Here is a 17,183-nt window from a genome sequence, read left to right as displayed (position 1 = left end):
GGCATGCTAACTTTAATTTTCTCAAGAAAACACTGTTATCTGATTTTTCAAAACATAGTTTTTTGGTTGGATTCTGGGGGATAGAGTTTTTTTTTTTGGGGGGGGGGGCGGACACACTGAAACCTGCCATGTAGCTCAGGCCGGACATTCTGCCACTCACTGCACCTCCACTGCACACCACCCCATGCTGGGGATTACAGGTATGCGCCACCGCGCCCAGCTTCAAGTTTGTTTTGCCAGGAGCAGTGCAGCAGTTTTGATCCTGCCATGGAGACTATCTGACAACCTCAGAGTTCTGTTCTGTTCACACGGAAAGGAAATGAGCATTGTGGCCAGACAGCTAAGCTCTGTGCACTCCTGCAAGTTCAGGGGCCTGAGGAGGGCTGGGGAGCTCCCATCGGTAGCTTCTACCCTCCTCGGGGAGCAGGCTGTCTATCCCGTCCACAGCTACATGCTGCAGAGGTCTGAGTTCTTTAAAAAAGCAGTCAGCATAGACATAAAAGGCTGAAGTCTAAATTGTCACCACGGTGACACTTCCTGTTTGGATTAATCATTTCAAGTGACGCTGAGATACAAGGCAGACATATTTCTTTCATACACAAAAAAAGCCAAGGCATTCTAAAAGTATTCTTTCCAAATGCCCTATCAAGAAAGATAACTTCCAGATACACACACACACACACACACACACACACACACACACACACACACACACAGGATGTAAATGCTTCCAGGATTCAGAGGGCAAAATTCAAATCTCAACTTACTTTTTCTCTTGCTTTCGTAATTACTTATCTGTAAATAAACATATGTATCACAAAGTACTGGCTTAAGTGGGTCAACATGAATTATGTGAGCGATATCCTCCTGTAATGAAAGTATTCTGTAAAATGCACTTCTATTTAGATTTCCTTCCTAAGTACTCAGGTTTCTAAAGACGTGAAAAAGCAAAGTACTCTTTCCCCCTTACTATGACTTTGTCTCCTAGCACTGAAAAAAGCTTGGTGTTTGGCAGCGGGAGAGATGGAACTGTTATCTGGCCAGCACCAGCTTTCTTAAGCTGACTGCGCTTCAAATAATTAGCTTGCAGGAGGAGCTGATTGAATCTGATGCGCGCATGACATGGGTCAAGCAAGGAGCCCACGTGCCTTTTGACTGCACAGAGACGGGTACTGCCGGCAAAGCAGTCAGAGGAATCAGGGCTTCAAGCGCTGGAAAGAAGATCAAGAACCATGAGATGCAACATTCCGGGTAACTGTGTGAAACCTGGACTTCCGTGAGTGCCCTGCCATATTAAATCACATATGGCTCTATAATGAAAGGGAAAATTTAAGTCCCTCTCACGCCTCACTTCTGCCAATGACGGAGCTTACGAAAGAAGATGAAGTCAGCCTTTTAAAGTTATTCACTGGAAAGGAGAAGTCACAGTCTCCACAGTTAAGGGCGTAAGCCCGTTTGTGGGTGGATGGGGCGCAAAAATCTTGTTCAACGATTAGCGTCCTTAAATCATTCAAAACAGGAAACCTGGATTTCTGTAAAACTCTCCTGGTCTGAGAAGGCTAGAGCTAGCTGACTGTGCAAACGGACATACGCTGTGTGTCTGTGCGCCCACTACTCGCCCTACACTTGTCAAAACAGGGTCACGTGCTCGGGAACACGTGCTTCTTTTACTTTGAATATTTTTCACAGCCTGAGAACTGACGTCCTTTGATGGAGTAAAGTGAATGCGGTAACCCAGCCGCTCTTCCCAAGGACGGGGTAGGAAGACAGCCCGGGCACACTCACAGTGCCCAATGGCATGTCCAGAAACCCAGAAAAGGGCAATATGGAAGGTGCCGTTTGGGTCAAGTGGAACCCTTTCTCATGATGGCTGCTTACTACCAGCCTGGGCCCCTCAGAAGTGAGGTCGGAAGAACAGGCTATTTCTTAACAAAATGTAGAACAAGGTCCAGCTACCTCGGCATACCACAGCGCACTCTCCCAAACAGTGACTGACAGCTCTCTGCCGTGGTCGTTTTTGCAAAATGAAAAGTAGTTCAACTTACATGGCTCTCTGGCAATGAACTGAGGTACAGTGTTGGGCAAAGGCGTACTGGGGTTTGGAGTCCCTACGAGTTTGTTCTTGGCCATCTTCGTGTTTGCCTTAGCAAACTCTAGTCGTAGTGTTTGCGGGATTTCAGGATCGAAGCGGATGCCCTTTGGGGGGAAAAAGAATAAACGGAGATGTAAACCAGAATGGTGACAGAATAAACGCAATGGTAACCTGTGGCCTATGGGGGAACAGGGTGAGGGCTCTTACTCTCAGCATTTACCCAGAACATGCAAAACCCACAGCGCAATGTGGCCAGAGGGCCAGGCAGACCAGGCTCCTGCCACTAGAGCCTTCGGCTGTCTACATGTGCAAACACTGCTATTCTTCCTCAAATTGTTCTGGTCTGACTTTTAAAATGCAGAGCAACAAATTCACAACACATCAAAAACTTGGATTGGAAACTGCTACTGAGCATGGAAAATATATGCCTACGCTCCAGAGAGGGACACCTGAAATCCTGAGTGGGCTGCACTCGGAACGACACTATGAACGGTAAAATTCTTCAGTGCTTTTAGTGACGTTACCTATAAATAGAGAAAAAGCAGTCTGTCTCCAGTTCAGCTCTACAAAAGTAATACACAGCCCCACATGCTCAAAAATAGAAATTAAATAGCCACAATATTTTAAATGTAACTTAGCATTTGATTCCAGTTACTGCATGAATTTGCTAGGCTTCAAACGGTGAAATCCTGATTTCTTTTACAGTTGTCTTACAAGATACATAAGGAAACAAAAGACTCCATAGGCCTGAGATGAAAGTAACCTTAGTTGCTCATTCCTATCATTGCAGTTGACCTTTTTTAAAAAATGAAAAAAGCTTTAGTGAGTGTGGTAATAGGACATGCCTTTAACCCCAGGTCTCAGGAAGCAGAGGCACACAATCCCCAAGTCCCAGGCCAACGTGGTCTACAGAGTTGAGTTCCAGGACAGCCAGGGCTACACAGAGAAACCCCGTCCCTCAAAGCAAACAAGCAACAAAAATCATGTTTCAATAGAGCAGATTCCAAGCACTCAAAAGTCTGAGATTTAAGCATCAAGTGGGCTTCAGGACTTCCTCACTCAAGAATTTCTCCATTACCAAGCAAAACTAAGATTGTAATGAAAACCATTCAGTGCCAGCAATTCTGGATACTACCAACAGTGTCAAAAAGACACTGTGATTCCAGACCTCATGTTTGTCTCAGTCCTAGAAGTGAATTATGCTAAGAACACAAACTTTTCATTCATGTGGCCCAGAGGCCCCCACATCCCTCCCTTTAATTTACCTTCTGAGAGTTTCCTACCAGAGCGCTGTGAGCTTGTCACCCCACCACCTCCCACCTTTTTTCACTTAAGGAAAAGTCAGGGTTGTTACTGTATGAAATTAAAAAGAAGCTCTTAGCTCTGGAGGCCAAGACGAATGACTGAACTTTAGAGGTTCAGTTCCAAAGGCACACGGAAGAACCAGTGACTGACGTTAACAGGAACGGGGATTGGGGCAGGAAATAGCAGCCCTGACGAAGAGATCGCCTGAAGTGTGAAGAACTTATTCCTGCCTTACTTATTTTCTGAGAAAACAACCATTAAGGATGGAAAACACTGTGAGAAGGAGGCAAGATTGCATCTATACAGACCTAACCAACAAAAGTGAAAAAGAAGTATCAGTATTGTGAACTATAAAGAACAAATTTAACTTAAGGTCCTTCATTAGTAAACTCTCTGGTTGTATTACCAGAATATACACTAAAAAAATGAGGCTGTAATCTGAAGCAGCATTTGCTCCTGTCATCCTCTAACAGAGACCCACTTTATCCCACCATACCCATTATTGCCGGCTCACATCCGTAATCTTAGCCCGTGAGAGGAGGCTGAGGGAAGAGGATAAGCATGTGTTCCAGGATAGCCTGGGCTAGAGTGAGACCTTGTCTTTAAGGAAAACAAAGAGAAAAACAGTAAAGTTACCCTCAAAACCAAATACGGACTAAAGAAGCGTGTCTTTGCTGAGATGAGACAACTGCTGCTCCCCCAGAAGGCCTTGCACCTTCACAGCAGAGCTGTGCAGGGCAGCACACACACTTCAGAGAGCTTTCTCCTGCACTAACCTCCGCCAGCTGTCTTTGGAAGCATCTTTCTAACCCTGAGCCTGTATCAACCTGGGAATGCCATGACAACACTGTCCTGGGTCTTAGTAGTTCCTGTAGCGTTTAGCCTAAGACCACCATGCTGAACATTTGAATTCTACCCTTTGGTTCACTTATGGGTATCCTAGAATCCACCAAGACCATCAATGTGATTGCTTCTTGCACAACCACCTAAAACTTGCTGGGCTGAGTCTCCCTCCTCCCTGCCTCCTTCTCATACCCTTCTCTTGTTTGAGCTAAAATAACATCAACATCATGTTCCAAATCAAAGTTCCAGCATCTTATTAACAAAAACAAAACAAAACAAAAAACGCTCAGAAGTTAAAATGACCTAATTTGTTTGGCAGCCTACTGGGAGGCCAGAGGCCCAGAATACAAGCCACATTCCGCCAGCATCTTTAGCAGCAATACCATATTTGGTAATCAATATCCTGCTTCACTAGGTTTCTATCCATAGGGATTAGCCAAGTCCCAAACATTTTAAATGGTACAGGATGAGGAGATGGGAGAGGGAGAACTGCAAGGGGTGGGGGCGGGGGGAGACAGGACACAGCATGGGGGAAACACCTTGTGCTTTTAATTAAAGCCTAAGAAGCTCCCTCTCTGGCTATAGTAACTACTGCCAGGGGAGAGTACAGCCACGTGAAAAAACAGGGACTCTCTGAGGCGCCAATCAACTTCGGCCCCTCCAGCTAATAATATATCAAAACTCGATTATACAGAACCTTTCTCTTCAAAACATAAACGGCAGCATATATTTATATGGATCAGAAAATGATACTTCCGAGAAATCAGTAGTAATGTGAGGATGAACAAATTGTTATCTACGAGCCACAAGGTCCAAGTGCTATTACAGGGGCAGGCAACATCTCCAGCAATCCAGGTCAGGCCTGAGTTGGAGGCTGAACCCTTACAGGGCAGCCTGCATGAGATGCTACAATGCTGCAAACAACAGTGGATCCTTGGTAGTCTGCTGAGTATCAGAGAACACAAGGGCAGCTTCATGCAAGGGGAAGGGGGGAAGGCACTGAGGAAGATAAAATGGCAGAAGCTCACCGAGGGGCAGTGACAAAAAGCACTAAGTGGCAGTGGGAGTGGGCGTAAGCAGAGATGAGCTCATACAGGGGTGTCCAGACAAGGGAGGTCCGAAGTCCCTCTCGCTCGAAGATGGCACGTGTCCATTAGAGGTTCTCTAGCACCCCAATGCCTGAGGGATGTTACACGGTGCAGTAAACACAGTGCTTTAATTCCATGTCTAACACCCAGCCCAATATCCTTAGAGAGTAGCTACACAATTAAGCAGGCCTGCCAGTCCTCAGCAGTGAGCTTTAGGGGCAATGAAATCATTTATAGAAAGAATGAAAAAAAACAACAATAAAGAACAAGCCAGTGGTGACACCCATATACCTACTTATATCTGTGCTGTTCATAAGAAAAGGGTCAGACTGACATGGATGGTGTTATTTGAATTCTTACATCCTGTAATTTATACAGCCATAATGGATGTATTTATGAGAGAGAGGTTTTTCTCTGCTTTCACAAGTTGCCCTCTGACCTCCACATGCATGCTGTGGCAAACACAAAATAAATAAATCCTTTTTGAAAGTATCAGAAGCTGGCATGAAGGGCTCATGGCCTGGAGCAGGGCCATAGCAGGCATCGTGGCCAACACTCTGTTGGTATTTTCCGCTTACCTTAAAAAAGTTACACTGGGCCAGCAAGACGGCTCTGTGGATAAAGATGTTTGCCATGCAAGATGGAGAAGCTAAGTTCCGCCTACGGAACCCACGTGAAGGTGGCAACAGAGGTGGCTCCACAAAGCTGTTCTCTGGCTGCACACACGTCAGGGAAGGGCCCCCTAACTACCTTCCTATTGATCTATCTCTTTAAAGTTCTGACAAACAACTCCCAAGTTAGAGAACGGGTAAGAATTCCCGTGTCCCGCACAGAGGCTCCTAAAATGCTGGCACATTACCACACATACTTTACTTCCCGGCTCCTCTTCTGCTTCTATACACAGCTTTGACCACTGTCAAGTTTTATGAGCAATGACTTTATTACAGCTTGGATTCCTAAAGATGAGGTCCGTTCTGTGTTCTCTGCTCCAGGATCTAACCCAGAATCATGCAGGGAATTTACCTGTTGCCACTCAGTCGCCTTGACATTTTAAAAGGGTACTGGCCATTTGTTTAGCAAACTGTCTCTCAATTGGACTTTATTGCGTACGTGTGTTTCTGGTTCCCATCCAGCATTACTGAAGTAGGCATAGGATGTCACTTTAGTCCCTGCCGTGGTGACAGGAGCTCTGATCACATGTCAGATTTCCTCTAGTGTAAGGTTATTAATATTTTGTTTCTGGGTTTTGTTTGTTTGTTTGTTTGGGGACAAAGTCTCTCTCTTTAACCCAAACACAGAGACATTCTTATTATCTCCTCTTCCAAAGTACTTACAGGCCATCACCATGAGCCCCCATGCCTGGCTAGCTCTTCTTATCCACTAAGCACCTCCTACGAAGGGTCCTTTCAGGCTTTAGGGGATTCCTTGTTTCTCATCACAACTACCACTAGTGTAACACTTACTCCTGATTCCTACTGCCTGACTAATGGTGGTTTGGTAATCTGACCATTCCCTTTATGGTGTTACTTTTTGTCTCACTACGTAGCTCTAGCTATCTTGGAATGCACTATGTAGACCAGGCTGGCCCCAAACTCACAGACTCCTCTGCTTCCAGAGTGCTGGGATTAAAGACATGTGCCACCAAGCAAGGGTCATGCCCTCCCTTTCGTCCTCCCTCCCTCCCTTCTGTTTTTGTTTTTGAGACAGGGTTTCTCTGTGCAGCCTTGGCTGCCTGGGACTTTGTGAACCAGGCTGGCCTCAAACTCACAGAGATCCACCTGCCTCTGCCTCCCTAAGTGCTGGGATTACAGACATGTGCCAGCATACCCAGCTTCATTCCCTTTCTATATGATAATTTCCTACCTTTCTAGTTCTATGCTTTATGAGCCATTCACATCAGTACTGACACACAGATTCATACTGTGTGACTAAATGTAATTACTGTGTATGACTGACAGCCTCACCCTAGCCAAAAATACTCTGGGAGGCTTTACCATCCATGGAGTCAACTGTTTGCAGACTGAGAATTATCTATCTTAAAAGAAAAAAAAAAAAAAATCCAGACTATTACTTAAAAAAAAAGTTAAAACTATCCAAAAGAACAATGTGGTGTGCTAGTTTTTACTGTCAACTCAACATAACCGAGAGGCAGATGTGAAGGACACCTGATGGAACTGCTCAGGTCAGACTTGCCTGGGGCCATGTATGAGAGAGAGTACCCTGATAGATGAGTGACATAGGAGGGCCATCCCACTGTGGATGGCAACTGTACATAAGAAAGCTGGCTAGGTTTGGTTCCAGCACCTATGTGGCGGCTCTCAACTGCTATTCCAATGCCACCATATCTTGGTATCTTGACATCCTCTGCTGGCTTCTGTGGGCATTGTGTACACGCGCATATGCACGCAAGCAAAACACGCACATAAAATAAAAAAACAAATCTAGCTGCATGTGGGAGTGCATGCCTTTTGTTTTAGTGCTTAGAAGGCAGAAGCAGGAGGACCTAAGCCAGCCAAGGTGACATACTGAGCTCCAGAGGAGCCAGGGCTGCATAGTGAACCCCTGCCTTGTCGGAGTGATTTATCAGAGCAAGGAAAGCAAAGAGAACATACCCTGGATCCCAGGACTTGGAGGCCAAGGCAAGAGGATCTGAAATCAAGCCAGCCTGGGCCACAGTGAGATGCTGATTCAGGTGGTGAGCAGGCATATCCACCTCAAGGAAACAAACTGGAAACCATGCGTATGTTGCACAGAGTCCCTTCCGGTCACTATTCCTGAACAATGCACTGCAGCGTCTGTTTTTGCTGCTCTCTACTGAATTCTGACTCTCAGCAGAGACATGACACTCGACACTGCCCAAGACTGTAAAGTTGCAAAAGCATACTAGTGTGTTCTTCCCTTAGGAGTTAACTCAAGGAAGCCTCTAATCATGGGACAGAAAAGCACTCTGCACCTGATGATGTTAAGTATAATTATCTTTCTCTCTCTCTCTCTCTCTCTTTTCTTTTTGTTTGGTTTCTCGAGACAGGGTTTCTCTGTGTTGCTTTGGCTGTCCTGCCCTTTGTAGACCAGGCTGGCCTTGAATTCACAAAGATCCGCCTGCCTCTGCCTCTCGAGCGCCGGGATTACAGGCGTGTGCCACCTTGTCTGGCTATAGTTATCTTTTTAACGAGATACGTGTGCACACACCCCAGAAGCTCCTCCCTTAAAGCTGTTGCTTACTGGTTCTCAAAGCTAAGCCTGGGAGTTTTTCTGTGCTCTAACTCAAAAAGAATGAATTTTTTCCTTTCCACCTTTTTATCTCCTTGGACACCACCAGCTGGCTTCCTAAGCAAGCTACAAGCTGCTCAGACATACTGCGGTCTCTTTGTCTGAAGACCCCTGCCACCTCCACATAGCTGCCAGCAGGCCTCCCCTGCTTTCTTGTGCTCTACCACAAAAGGCTCAACTTTCTTCCTCTTCTCCCACTACCATTTCCTGGCAGCTGCTGGGAATTACAGCCTGCTTGCTCTGTTGCTTTTCTCTCAACTCTAGTAAAATGGCTTTTATCAAGATTAAGAATTCACTAAAGGAAACCCCTATTTTCTAGTGAGCTCTAGCCTCGACCCCAAATTCTAATTAATTTACTGATAGGCACGGTCTTATGTATGCCAGGCTGGCTCAAATTGCCAATCCTCTTTGCCCCCCCTTCCAAGTACCTGTATGGATCACGGGTGGCACTCCCACCACATCAATTCAAATGTGAGCTCCAGTGAGCAGCCATGTGAAACTGCATCTGTTGTTAAGTACCAAAGAACCTAGCTCCTTCCTTTCCCACCTATGAAAATGGATAAAGGCCATTTCCTGTTGGAATACCCCACTGGCTCTCTTGCACACACTGGATCTGAGATTCATGTACAACAAACAAGATTCACAGAAAAGCAGCCATGTCCCCAGGCTCAGGTTGCTGACACTCTCCTGGTTGCTGACACTGTAGCAAGGTTCAGACTGTCCTTTCTCTACACACAACTCCAAATGGAAACCCTTTTCAGCTTTAAAGAACAGGAGCTCTGGAGGTAGCCCAGCCAGGTATTTATACCAAAGCAGGGACAAAATGGCTTTTTGCTTAAGCAGCACCATTTTACCCAAGCCTTTCTTACTTTCAAACACAGAGTACTTTGTAGCAGAAATTACACAGAGAACTAGAATGTACGAAAATCCACTTTCTCTTACAGTAATCTGCTTGGCTCTTCCTTAGCCTTAAGAACCATTTAACTTAGGGCTAGAGAGATGGCTCAACAGTAAAGAGCTGTATCACTATTTCAGAGGATCCGCGTTTGATCCCAGCACCCTCCTCTGGCCTCCACAGTCACTACACTCACGTGCACATAACCACAAACAGACACATACACGCTACATTTAAACCAAAACAAGTATTTTAAAAAATCATCTAACTCCTATGAGGTTGGAGAACATCAATTGAACTGCCATCACAGACCCCAGAGGAGAAGGACCAATAAGGACCCCAAGGAGAAGACCCTCAAGTCAAACTGAAGCTTGCTACTGAGCCAACAACCTTTCTGTGCCAATAACAGGGCCTGGACCTTCTAACTGTCCCTTCTGCTCCACAACTCCTCGGTTTCTGGCTGTAAAAGCTTGTGCTCTGGAGTTCTGCTAGTATGTTCTGGTTCTCTCAAGCCATTCGGCTGCCCTACAGCCAAGAGTAGCTTCTTTCTCTACAACCATCTCGACCATGGAGAAGCCGGCCCAGTGCTCACACCTCTGGGCCTGTCTTATCATGTCCTACACATGGGTGACGATCACAAATACATAGGTAGCACTCTTCCCCTGGAAGGCTTAGGAATTCAAACGGTGGGGTGAGACTGCAGGGAGGGTCAGGGAAGTGATTTCCTGTCCAATTGTCAGTAAGTAGAAAGCACTGAACAATTGAGTTGAATCAACAGTGCTGGTTACTGTAAGCAGTGGCAACAGAAAACAGTACCAGGGAGGAAGCGCCAACCTCACTCTCCGGAGCAAACTAAGTGGCAATCTGTGCTGACCCGTGGAGGTTCTCCTAGGTCTTTAGATTCAAACTCCATGAGAGCATTGCTTGGCTGGCTATTACGAAACACGGCCTGGTGTCCTGGCAACCTGCTTCTTCTGCAAGAAACTCACTTCTCTCCCCTACAGTTGACCAGAACTGGATGATAAGTTACCCACTCTGAAAATGCTTTAAACTCAAGTTTTCCAATCACAACAGTGTGTGAGAAAGCCACCGGTGAGATACTCCGGGGCTGGAGGTAGTTTAATCATACAATATTATGTTCAAAATATTTCTTTTGGCTAGGTGAGGTGGCACTTGAGAGGCCAGGAGTTCACGCTCAAGGGCAGCCTCGGTTATGCAGTGAAACCCTGTCTCAAAACGGACTTCTTGTACCACAAGAAATGTATTTGAGGCTTTTCTTATACTTCAGATATAAATTCTGTGTCCATTAGCAATTACTCTTTTTCTTTTTTCTCTTCCTCTTAACCAACAAGCACTGATAATAATGTTTTCAATCTGCTGAATGATATACGGCTTGAATGAGTAAAACCTACCGAGTAGTCTTTTCTGACAGGACCCTTTATCAAAACTAATGTTTTCCAGGCTTATTTACATTGCGGTAGCACACAGCAGTTTCACTGATTCTTTTTAATTGTTGAATAATATCCAACTGTACAGATATTAACCGACCACATGTTACTCAACAACCTTTCACCACTTAATGAGCATTAGATTGTTTCAATTTAATTTTCTGAAATTTCTTTATGTGTATGCACATATCCTGTCCCTTGGTACCTGTATGGAGGTCAGAGGACAACTTGTGGAAACCAGTTCTCTCCTAACATCACAGGGTTTGAAGGATCAAATTCAGGTTGTCCATCACGGCCACAGGGCCTCCACTCCACTGAGCTATCTCACCGCCATGTTTCAACTCTTCTACTGTATTGTGAATAAGGCCACCTCAGACACTTAGGAACACACATATTTACCTCCTCTGAGGGGAACTATATCATGTGGTAATTCTACGTTGGTTTTCTGAAGAAGAGCTAACTTACCTAAAGCTGTCCGGCTACTGCAGTTCCATCACAAATGCCCAAGCCTCGTGATTTCCCCACTCTAAGACCAGACACTACATGGTGTCTGTCTCTGTCAGCTGCCTACTGCGTGTGAAGGGAGATCTCCTTACAGTTTTGATTTGCACTTTCCTGCATTGCTATATTTCAAGACAGCTTATAGGAAGGGTAAGTCTCTGCTTTCAAAGAGCATTTTGGTCACCGGGAGGGAAAGTATCCTGGGGTCAGGGCTTCCAACAGAATAGAAGGATATTAAGTTGAAAGGCCTGCCATTTATTTTTAGAAATTAAAAGCAAAAAAAGTTAGAAATAAGAGCTATTTTCTAAGGGCGCTGACAGCGTGCCTTTCCATCGCAGAGCAGCAGGTAAACATACAATCTAAAGATGCTTCCAAGGTCTCGTGGCGCTGAAACGTGAAACAGATTTATAGTTTTCTTGAGTGTTATCAGCTTTCACTTCTGCAAGCATCATAAAACAGATTAGAAACAGATTCTGAACAGGCTTTATGCAAAGCTCCCTAGAGGTCTCGTGAAAACAACCTTTTCATTCAGCTGAGCCTTAAACATTAAGTGACAGGGCAAAGGCAAACCACTCCAGGCCATCAATTAACAGAGTGGGTAGGATTCATTCCTAGACAATAGCCTGCAGTTAAAGGAAGAACAGCCCACTGCAAACATAAATGAAAAAGGATTACTTGAAAATACAAAAAAATGGAAGGGGTTAAAAAAAAAAAAAAAAAAAGAACAATAAAAAAATCTTTCTTGCATTACTGTTAGAAATTTTCTAACAGTAATAAAAATAAGTGATATAATAATGTAATAAACACCATTGTGTCCCAGCGAAAACTTGCAGCAATTTGAGAAAATGAAAACAGTACAAATCGCAACAGAAAGCTGGAGGACAGGCTGGAGTCTCTGCTGCTCAGTAGAGAATAAAGCAGGAAATTCACAGGTTTAGAGACTTCCTAACCTAGGCGGTCTCAACTGTGGGCAGGACTGCTCATTGGCCCTACTTCCCGGCCACTCAGGGATAACTGGAGCTGTGAGGGTGTGTGGTTAGGGGTTGCTGACCACCTGGTGTTAGGTGAGAGGAAGGAAGAATGCCACAGAGGGGCATTCACAGGAGCAGGAGCAACACAAACCTCATCAAGGTGCTGAGATGGGAAGTGCCTGCGCAGAACGCAACAGGAATGGGTTCAAGGCCCAGCAGGGTGTGGGGGGGTGCTGTGTTAGGCTCATCGTGAATGTCAGGAACCTCTGAAGAAAGGAAGATCCACCTGCATTAAGTAAGCCACTCACAGCCCCAGATGAAGACTGAGAAGCCACCAGAATCCAATTTTCTGTGTCTCCTGATTGGGGCAGGTTTCTCGTTTTATAAAGACGGCATTGTTCAGATGAAAATGAAGGTTGTTGTCCATGCTCCACTGTGCTGAGACCTGGGTGCACGTGGGTTCCAGAAAAGAATGAACAATGGAAAGCATCCATCAGATGCGACTGCGTCTCATACCTTTCCTAAATAAGGACATTGCTGGCAGAAAGAGCAGGACTGTTAATACCACAGCAAGGACAGCTGGGCCACTGCCCATTGAGAAACTATAGTGCACCAATCACACCCTGTTCTTTTTCTTATTCCAACTACCTCCAAGAAGTGCTTGTCCTGGCTTTACCTCAGAATAATCTATTCCATGCCTAGTCTAGAATGTATCCAGAGGTTTAGCCGTAATTTCCAGAATGTGTAATTTTTACCTCTAAGGTTACCACAAGACCATAAACTTGACCGAGACAGAAGTCTAATGCCATCCTTCATTAACCATCCCGGCTCTGGAACAGTGTCTGAGGACATTTCCGACTGACCATGCCATTTCCCTAAATGCAATGCAGCCTTTGCTCTCATTAGTGTGATGGAATGGCACTGTCACCCACCCGCCTTCCAAAGCATCACTGAGCCAGCTGCCTCAGGTTAGGGGTGCATGTGTCTTAACGACACAATGAGGAAGCCCTTATTACTGCCCCAGGGTGGTCTTGCTTGGTTAATACCCTTCCACTTCCTAGTAAGAAGCAGTGAGAAAGCCAGTGGTCCAGGAAGACCATCAGCAGTGGCAATGATGAAAGCAGCACCTGGGGGCAAGGTCACAGTTTCATTGAACTTCCTCGCACACAGGCTCTCAAGCACGCTCTAACCCCGTATTACGGGGGTAGGCTTTGAAGTCCACAGCTGCCTGGAACCAAACACTCCCTTTCGGTGCTGGTCTTCTGTATGCTGGATTTCAAAGCTATAAACTGAGGGTGAAGACCGTTTCAGGGTCTGCTGTGGAGAGAATCTGTGACTAGCCCCTCCTGTAGGTGGTTAGATTAACAGTGTATGAGATACACAGATCGCAGGGGCCTGGGTGGTTAGAGTAGCACACGCACTCCCTCCAAATTTAAGGGATCTTTCTTGTCCCTATCTCTTCTGGAAGGTTCTCTCTACCTCTCTAACTTCAACCCACCCCACAACCTCCTTCTCTCCCAGCTTTTTGGAGAGGTGTTTGCATTGCTTTTAAAGGCCAAGGGTGACATTCATACTGGGCTGTGAAACTGTCAGCTGGGTGTCAGCGATGGGAGCCCCCCGATGCAGGCTGGTGCTCTGTCATTTGAGATCATTCTTATAGTTCACATGGCTTTACTTCCTCCGTGAAAGGCCGAACTTTGTGCTGCTTTGCAGGCCTCCTTTGTGGGGTTCACAGCCAGACCAGCTCCTGGAGGCCCCGGGCTAACTACAGACCCTCTGGTGCAAGACAAAGAAAGGTGGACAGACACCACAAGGACAGGCATCCAACTCGGGGATCCACATGAGCTAAAGTGATTTCCACTAGAACACACTGACTTTCTTTTAGCCAGGATATCCCCTGTGTGCATACCATGCCTGGAGAATCTGCTTTGTATAGGAGGACTATAAAGTCATGACAAGGCCTTTGAAGAAACTATAAACTCCATCTTGAACATGTCAACACAATCGGAGCTGACCAGCGTTTGTTTTCTAAAAGGGTAAGAGGGCGCGGGTGTTTGACTTTTGCCTCTATGTTCTCAAACTCTTGTGAAAAGGGAGACTGAAAGACCTGTGCGCTGACAATGACGGGAAGGGGCTGTCTACAAGCCCAATACGGCCAGCCAGCCACTCACTAAAGTACAAGTTTACAGTGTGGCTTTGCCATAGACACTAGATGAAAAGGAGCATGGGCCAGGGAGCGGATGGTACTCTTTCACCCAGAGGTCTTGACAACAGCATTTTCATCCAGGAACTCCGGAGGTAAATAGAGGCGACTGCTCCGGATGGGACAGATGTGTCCTGGCCATTACAACACAGAAATACCAAAGTGGCCTGTGGCAGGCTTTTGAACCAAAATGATCATTATCCTTTCCACCTTCCTCACTATTGGGACAATGTGCACATATAAGCCCCACCCAAAGCCCTGGTCCCAAAGGTTTACTCCTAATACTTCCATTCAAACAAATGGGAATCAAAAGGAAAGCTTCAACAGGGCCAATCAATGCCTGTAGCTCAGCTGGTTGTCAGGGAGCGTGCGCAGCACACAGGAGTAAGTTTGATCACTAACGTTCCACTGGCTGAGTGTGATGGTACAAGACCATAGTCTTAGCACTTGGGTGGTCGCAGAAGGATCACATGTTCAAGGCCATGCAATAGAACATGAAAAGATGATCTAGGGACACTGAAAACACAGAACTAAACAAAACCAAGAGTGGGCGCTGGAGTTTGGCTTAGCAATGCAGAGATCTAGCGGGCTGGAGAAATGGTTGGTGGCTGAGAACACTGCTGCTCTTCCAGAGGAAAGGAGTTGGTTCCCAGCACCCATAATCGGGTTGGCCTATAATTAGGCACCTGCGCACAAGTGGCATAGACAGACAAGCACGCACACGCATAAACACACACACACACACACACACACACACACAGAATTTTAAAGGTAAATACAGAATAACAGACACGTAAGTAACCTACCCACTTCCAAGTTCACACAAGTGCCCTTTATTAAATGCAATGAGACACAACTAGAGGACATGAAAGTAGGAGGGGGACCTGGGAAGAAGGGTTCAGAAAAGGGAGATGATGAAGGTCCAAGTACACACGCATGCACAATTACATGTATGGAGGAAACTGTAGAAGAATAAGTACAGTAGTTAAAATAGACCAGAGCAGAAACAAAGGCCTGCTGGCAGGGGGTGTAAATGATCTCACGCTCTATGTTCGCCTGTGACATATGCTTAAATCACTGCCCTTTGTAGCAGCTCTGTACTGAACCAGCACAGCTGAAAAACAAAAAACAAACCTATGTCTTTTGTCACAGTGTAGCTAACAAAAGGCCAGGAGGACTTATGTGCGAATTCAAACTGCCCTGGAACTTAAAAAGCAGCTGAAAGCCCAGTGAGATGTCTTGGTGGGTACAGGACACTTGCCATCAGCTCTGATGATCTGAGCTCCATGCCTAGAATACACATGGTAGAAGAGTAGATTCCTGCAAGTAGAGCTCTGACCTTCATGTGTGACTCAAACTCTCCCTCTTTCTCTCTCTCTCTCCAAATAAAGAAAAACAAACAGACAAACAAATTGCGTGCATGTGTATGTGTGATAGGGTCTCATTATGTAAACATGGCTGGCTTTGAACACACGGAGATCCACCTGCTTCTGCTTCCCAAGAGCTAGGAAAGACATGTGGCACTATGTCTTTAAAAAATTTAAACAAGACCTAGCAAATTGTTCAGACTGACAGCCTGTACGAAGCGCAAAGGCCGGGTTAACTCTGGGAAGATTTGAGTTTCGTGATACTAACTTCATCTGCAGTCTGTTACCTGTCTCCACAGGTGTTTTAAAGACACAATTCCTTTTGTAAAGATTAAAAAATAAAAAAAATAAAGGATTACATAAAGGTGCTATTAGGGCTAAGGTTTTAAGGATGATTTGTCAGAAAGAGAAACTAAGTCTTCTAATTATTGAAAACAAGGTCTGATTTTACGTTTAATACATACATCTTTACAGCAAGCAGAACAAGACAACAGGCCCCAGATACGTATGAAGGTGCTTCACAAATGTGGAGATGTGTTTCCTGACTAACACCATACAACATAGAGACTCACAATTATAAAACCCAAGCGTGAGTACCCTGGCGTCTTATGCTTAAACCATATGAAGAGCAGAGCACTGTAAGCTAGACAGGCTAAGAAAACACATTTAGGGTGTTCTTCTCCCAGCTTTACCTAAGTGCCTGTTAGGTCATCTGAGGACCATTTAGCTAGCTTTAAGGATCATTCTGGAAAAGTTTACTTTGAGCTTTTATTAGTGGATGGTGTAGAAGGGGGTTGGGGGACAGGGGAGAGGAGAAAAACAAAGCTGACATAAACAGACTCTACAACTGAGAAAAGACAGTTGCCTGAACTATCCAGAGCCGTTTTTAAACGCTTCCATTTTAAGATCAGACGTCGGCTGCAGTGAGCCCTCAGGCATATTTTATAGCCCTGCTCTTGCTGTCCAGTTTCTCAGCAGGGAGCTCTCCCACTCCCACACTCTGTGCACTCCCTGGTTTCCCCAACATTAATGAAGAGCAATGCTAAAGAAGCAAGTATCCAGAGCCTCACAATTATTTTAAAGCTCCACATCAGACAGTGGAAACTCCTCAGAAGGGAAAGGTTCATTATATGTTCATACACACACACATACACACACACACACACACACACACACACACACACACACACACACACACAC

The 17,183-nt window shown here is 45.4% G+C and overlaps 1 protein-coding gene across 5 annotated transcripts in view; it reads right to left on the bottom strand.

Annotated features, from left to right (window-relative positions):
• Positions 1-17,183, bottom strand: part of Rbpms (RNA binding protein, mRNA processing factor) — a 153,081-nt gene that overhangs the window by 53,236 nt on the left and 82,662 nt on the right. For all 5 annotated transcript variants that reach the window (XM_055593359.1, XM_055593361.1, XM_055593358.1 and 2 more), the window contains exon 5: positions 2,046-2,196. In XM_055593359.1, coding sequence (XP_055449334.1) covers positions 2,046-2,196 — 151 coding nt within the window. The remainder of the gene's footprint in view (positions 1-2,045; positions 2,197-17,183) is intronic.

This window comes from Psammomys obesus, unplaced genomic scaffold, assembly GCF_907164565.1.
Source record: "Psammomys obesus unplaced genomic scaffold, mPsaObe1.curated_primary_1811, whole genome shotgun sequence".
Lineage (NCBI taxonomy): Eukaryota > Metazoa > Chordata > Mammalia > Rodentia > Muridae > Psammomys > Psammomys obesus.
This window is presented reverse-complemented; position numbering and strand designations above follow the sequence as displayed.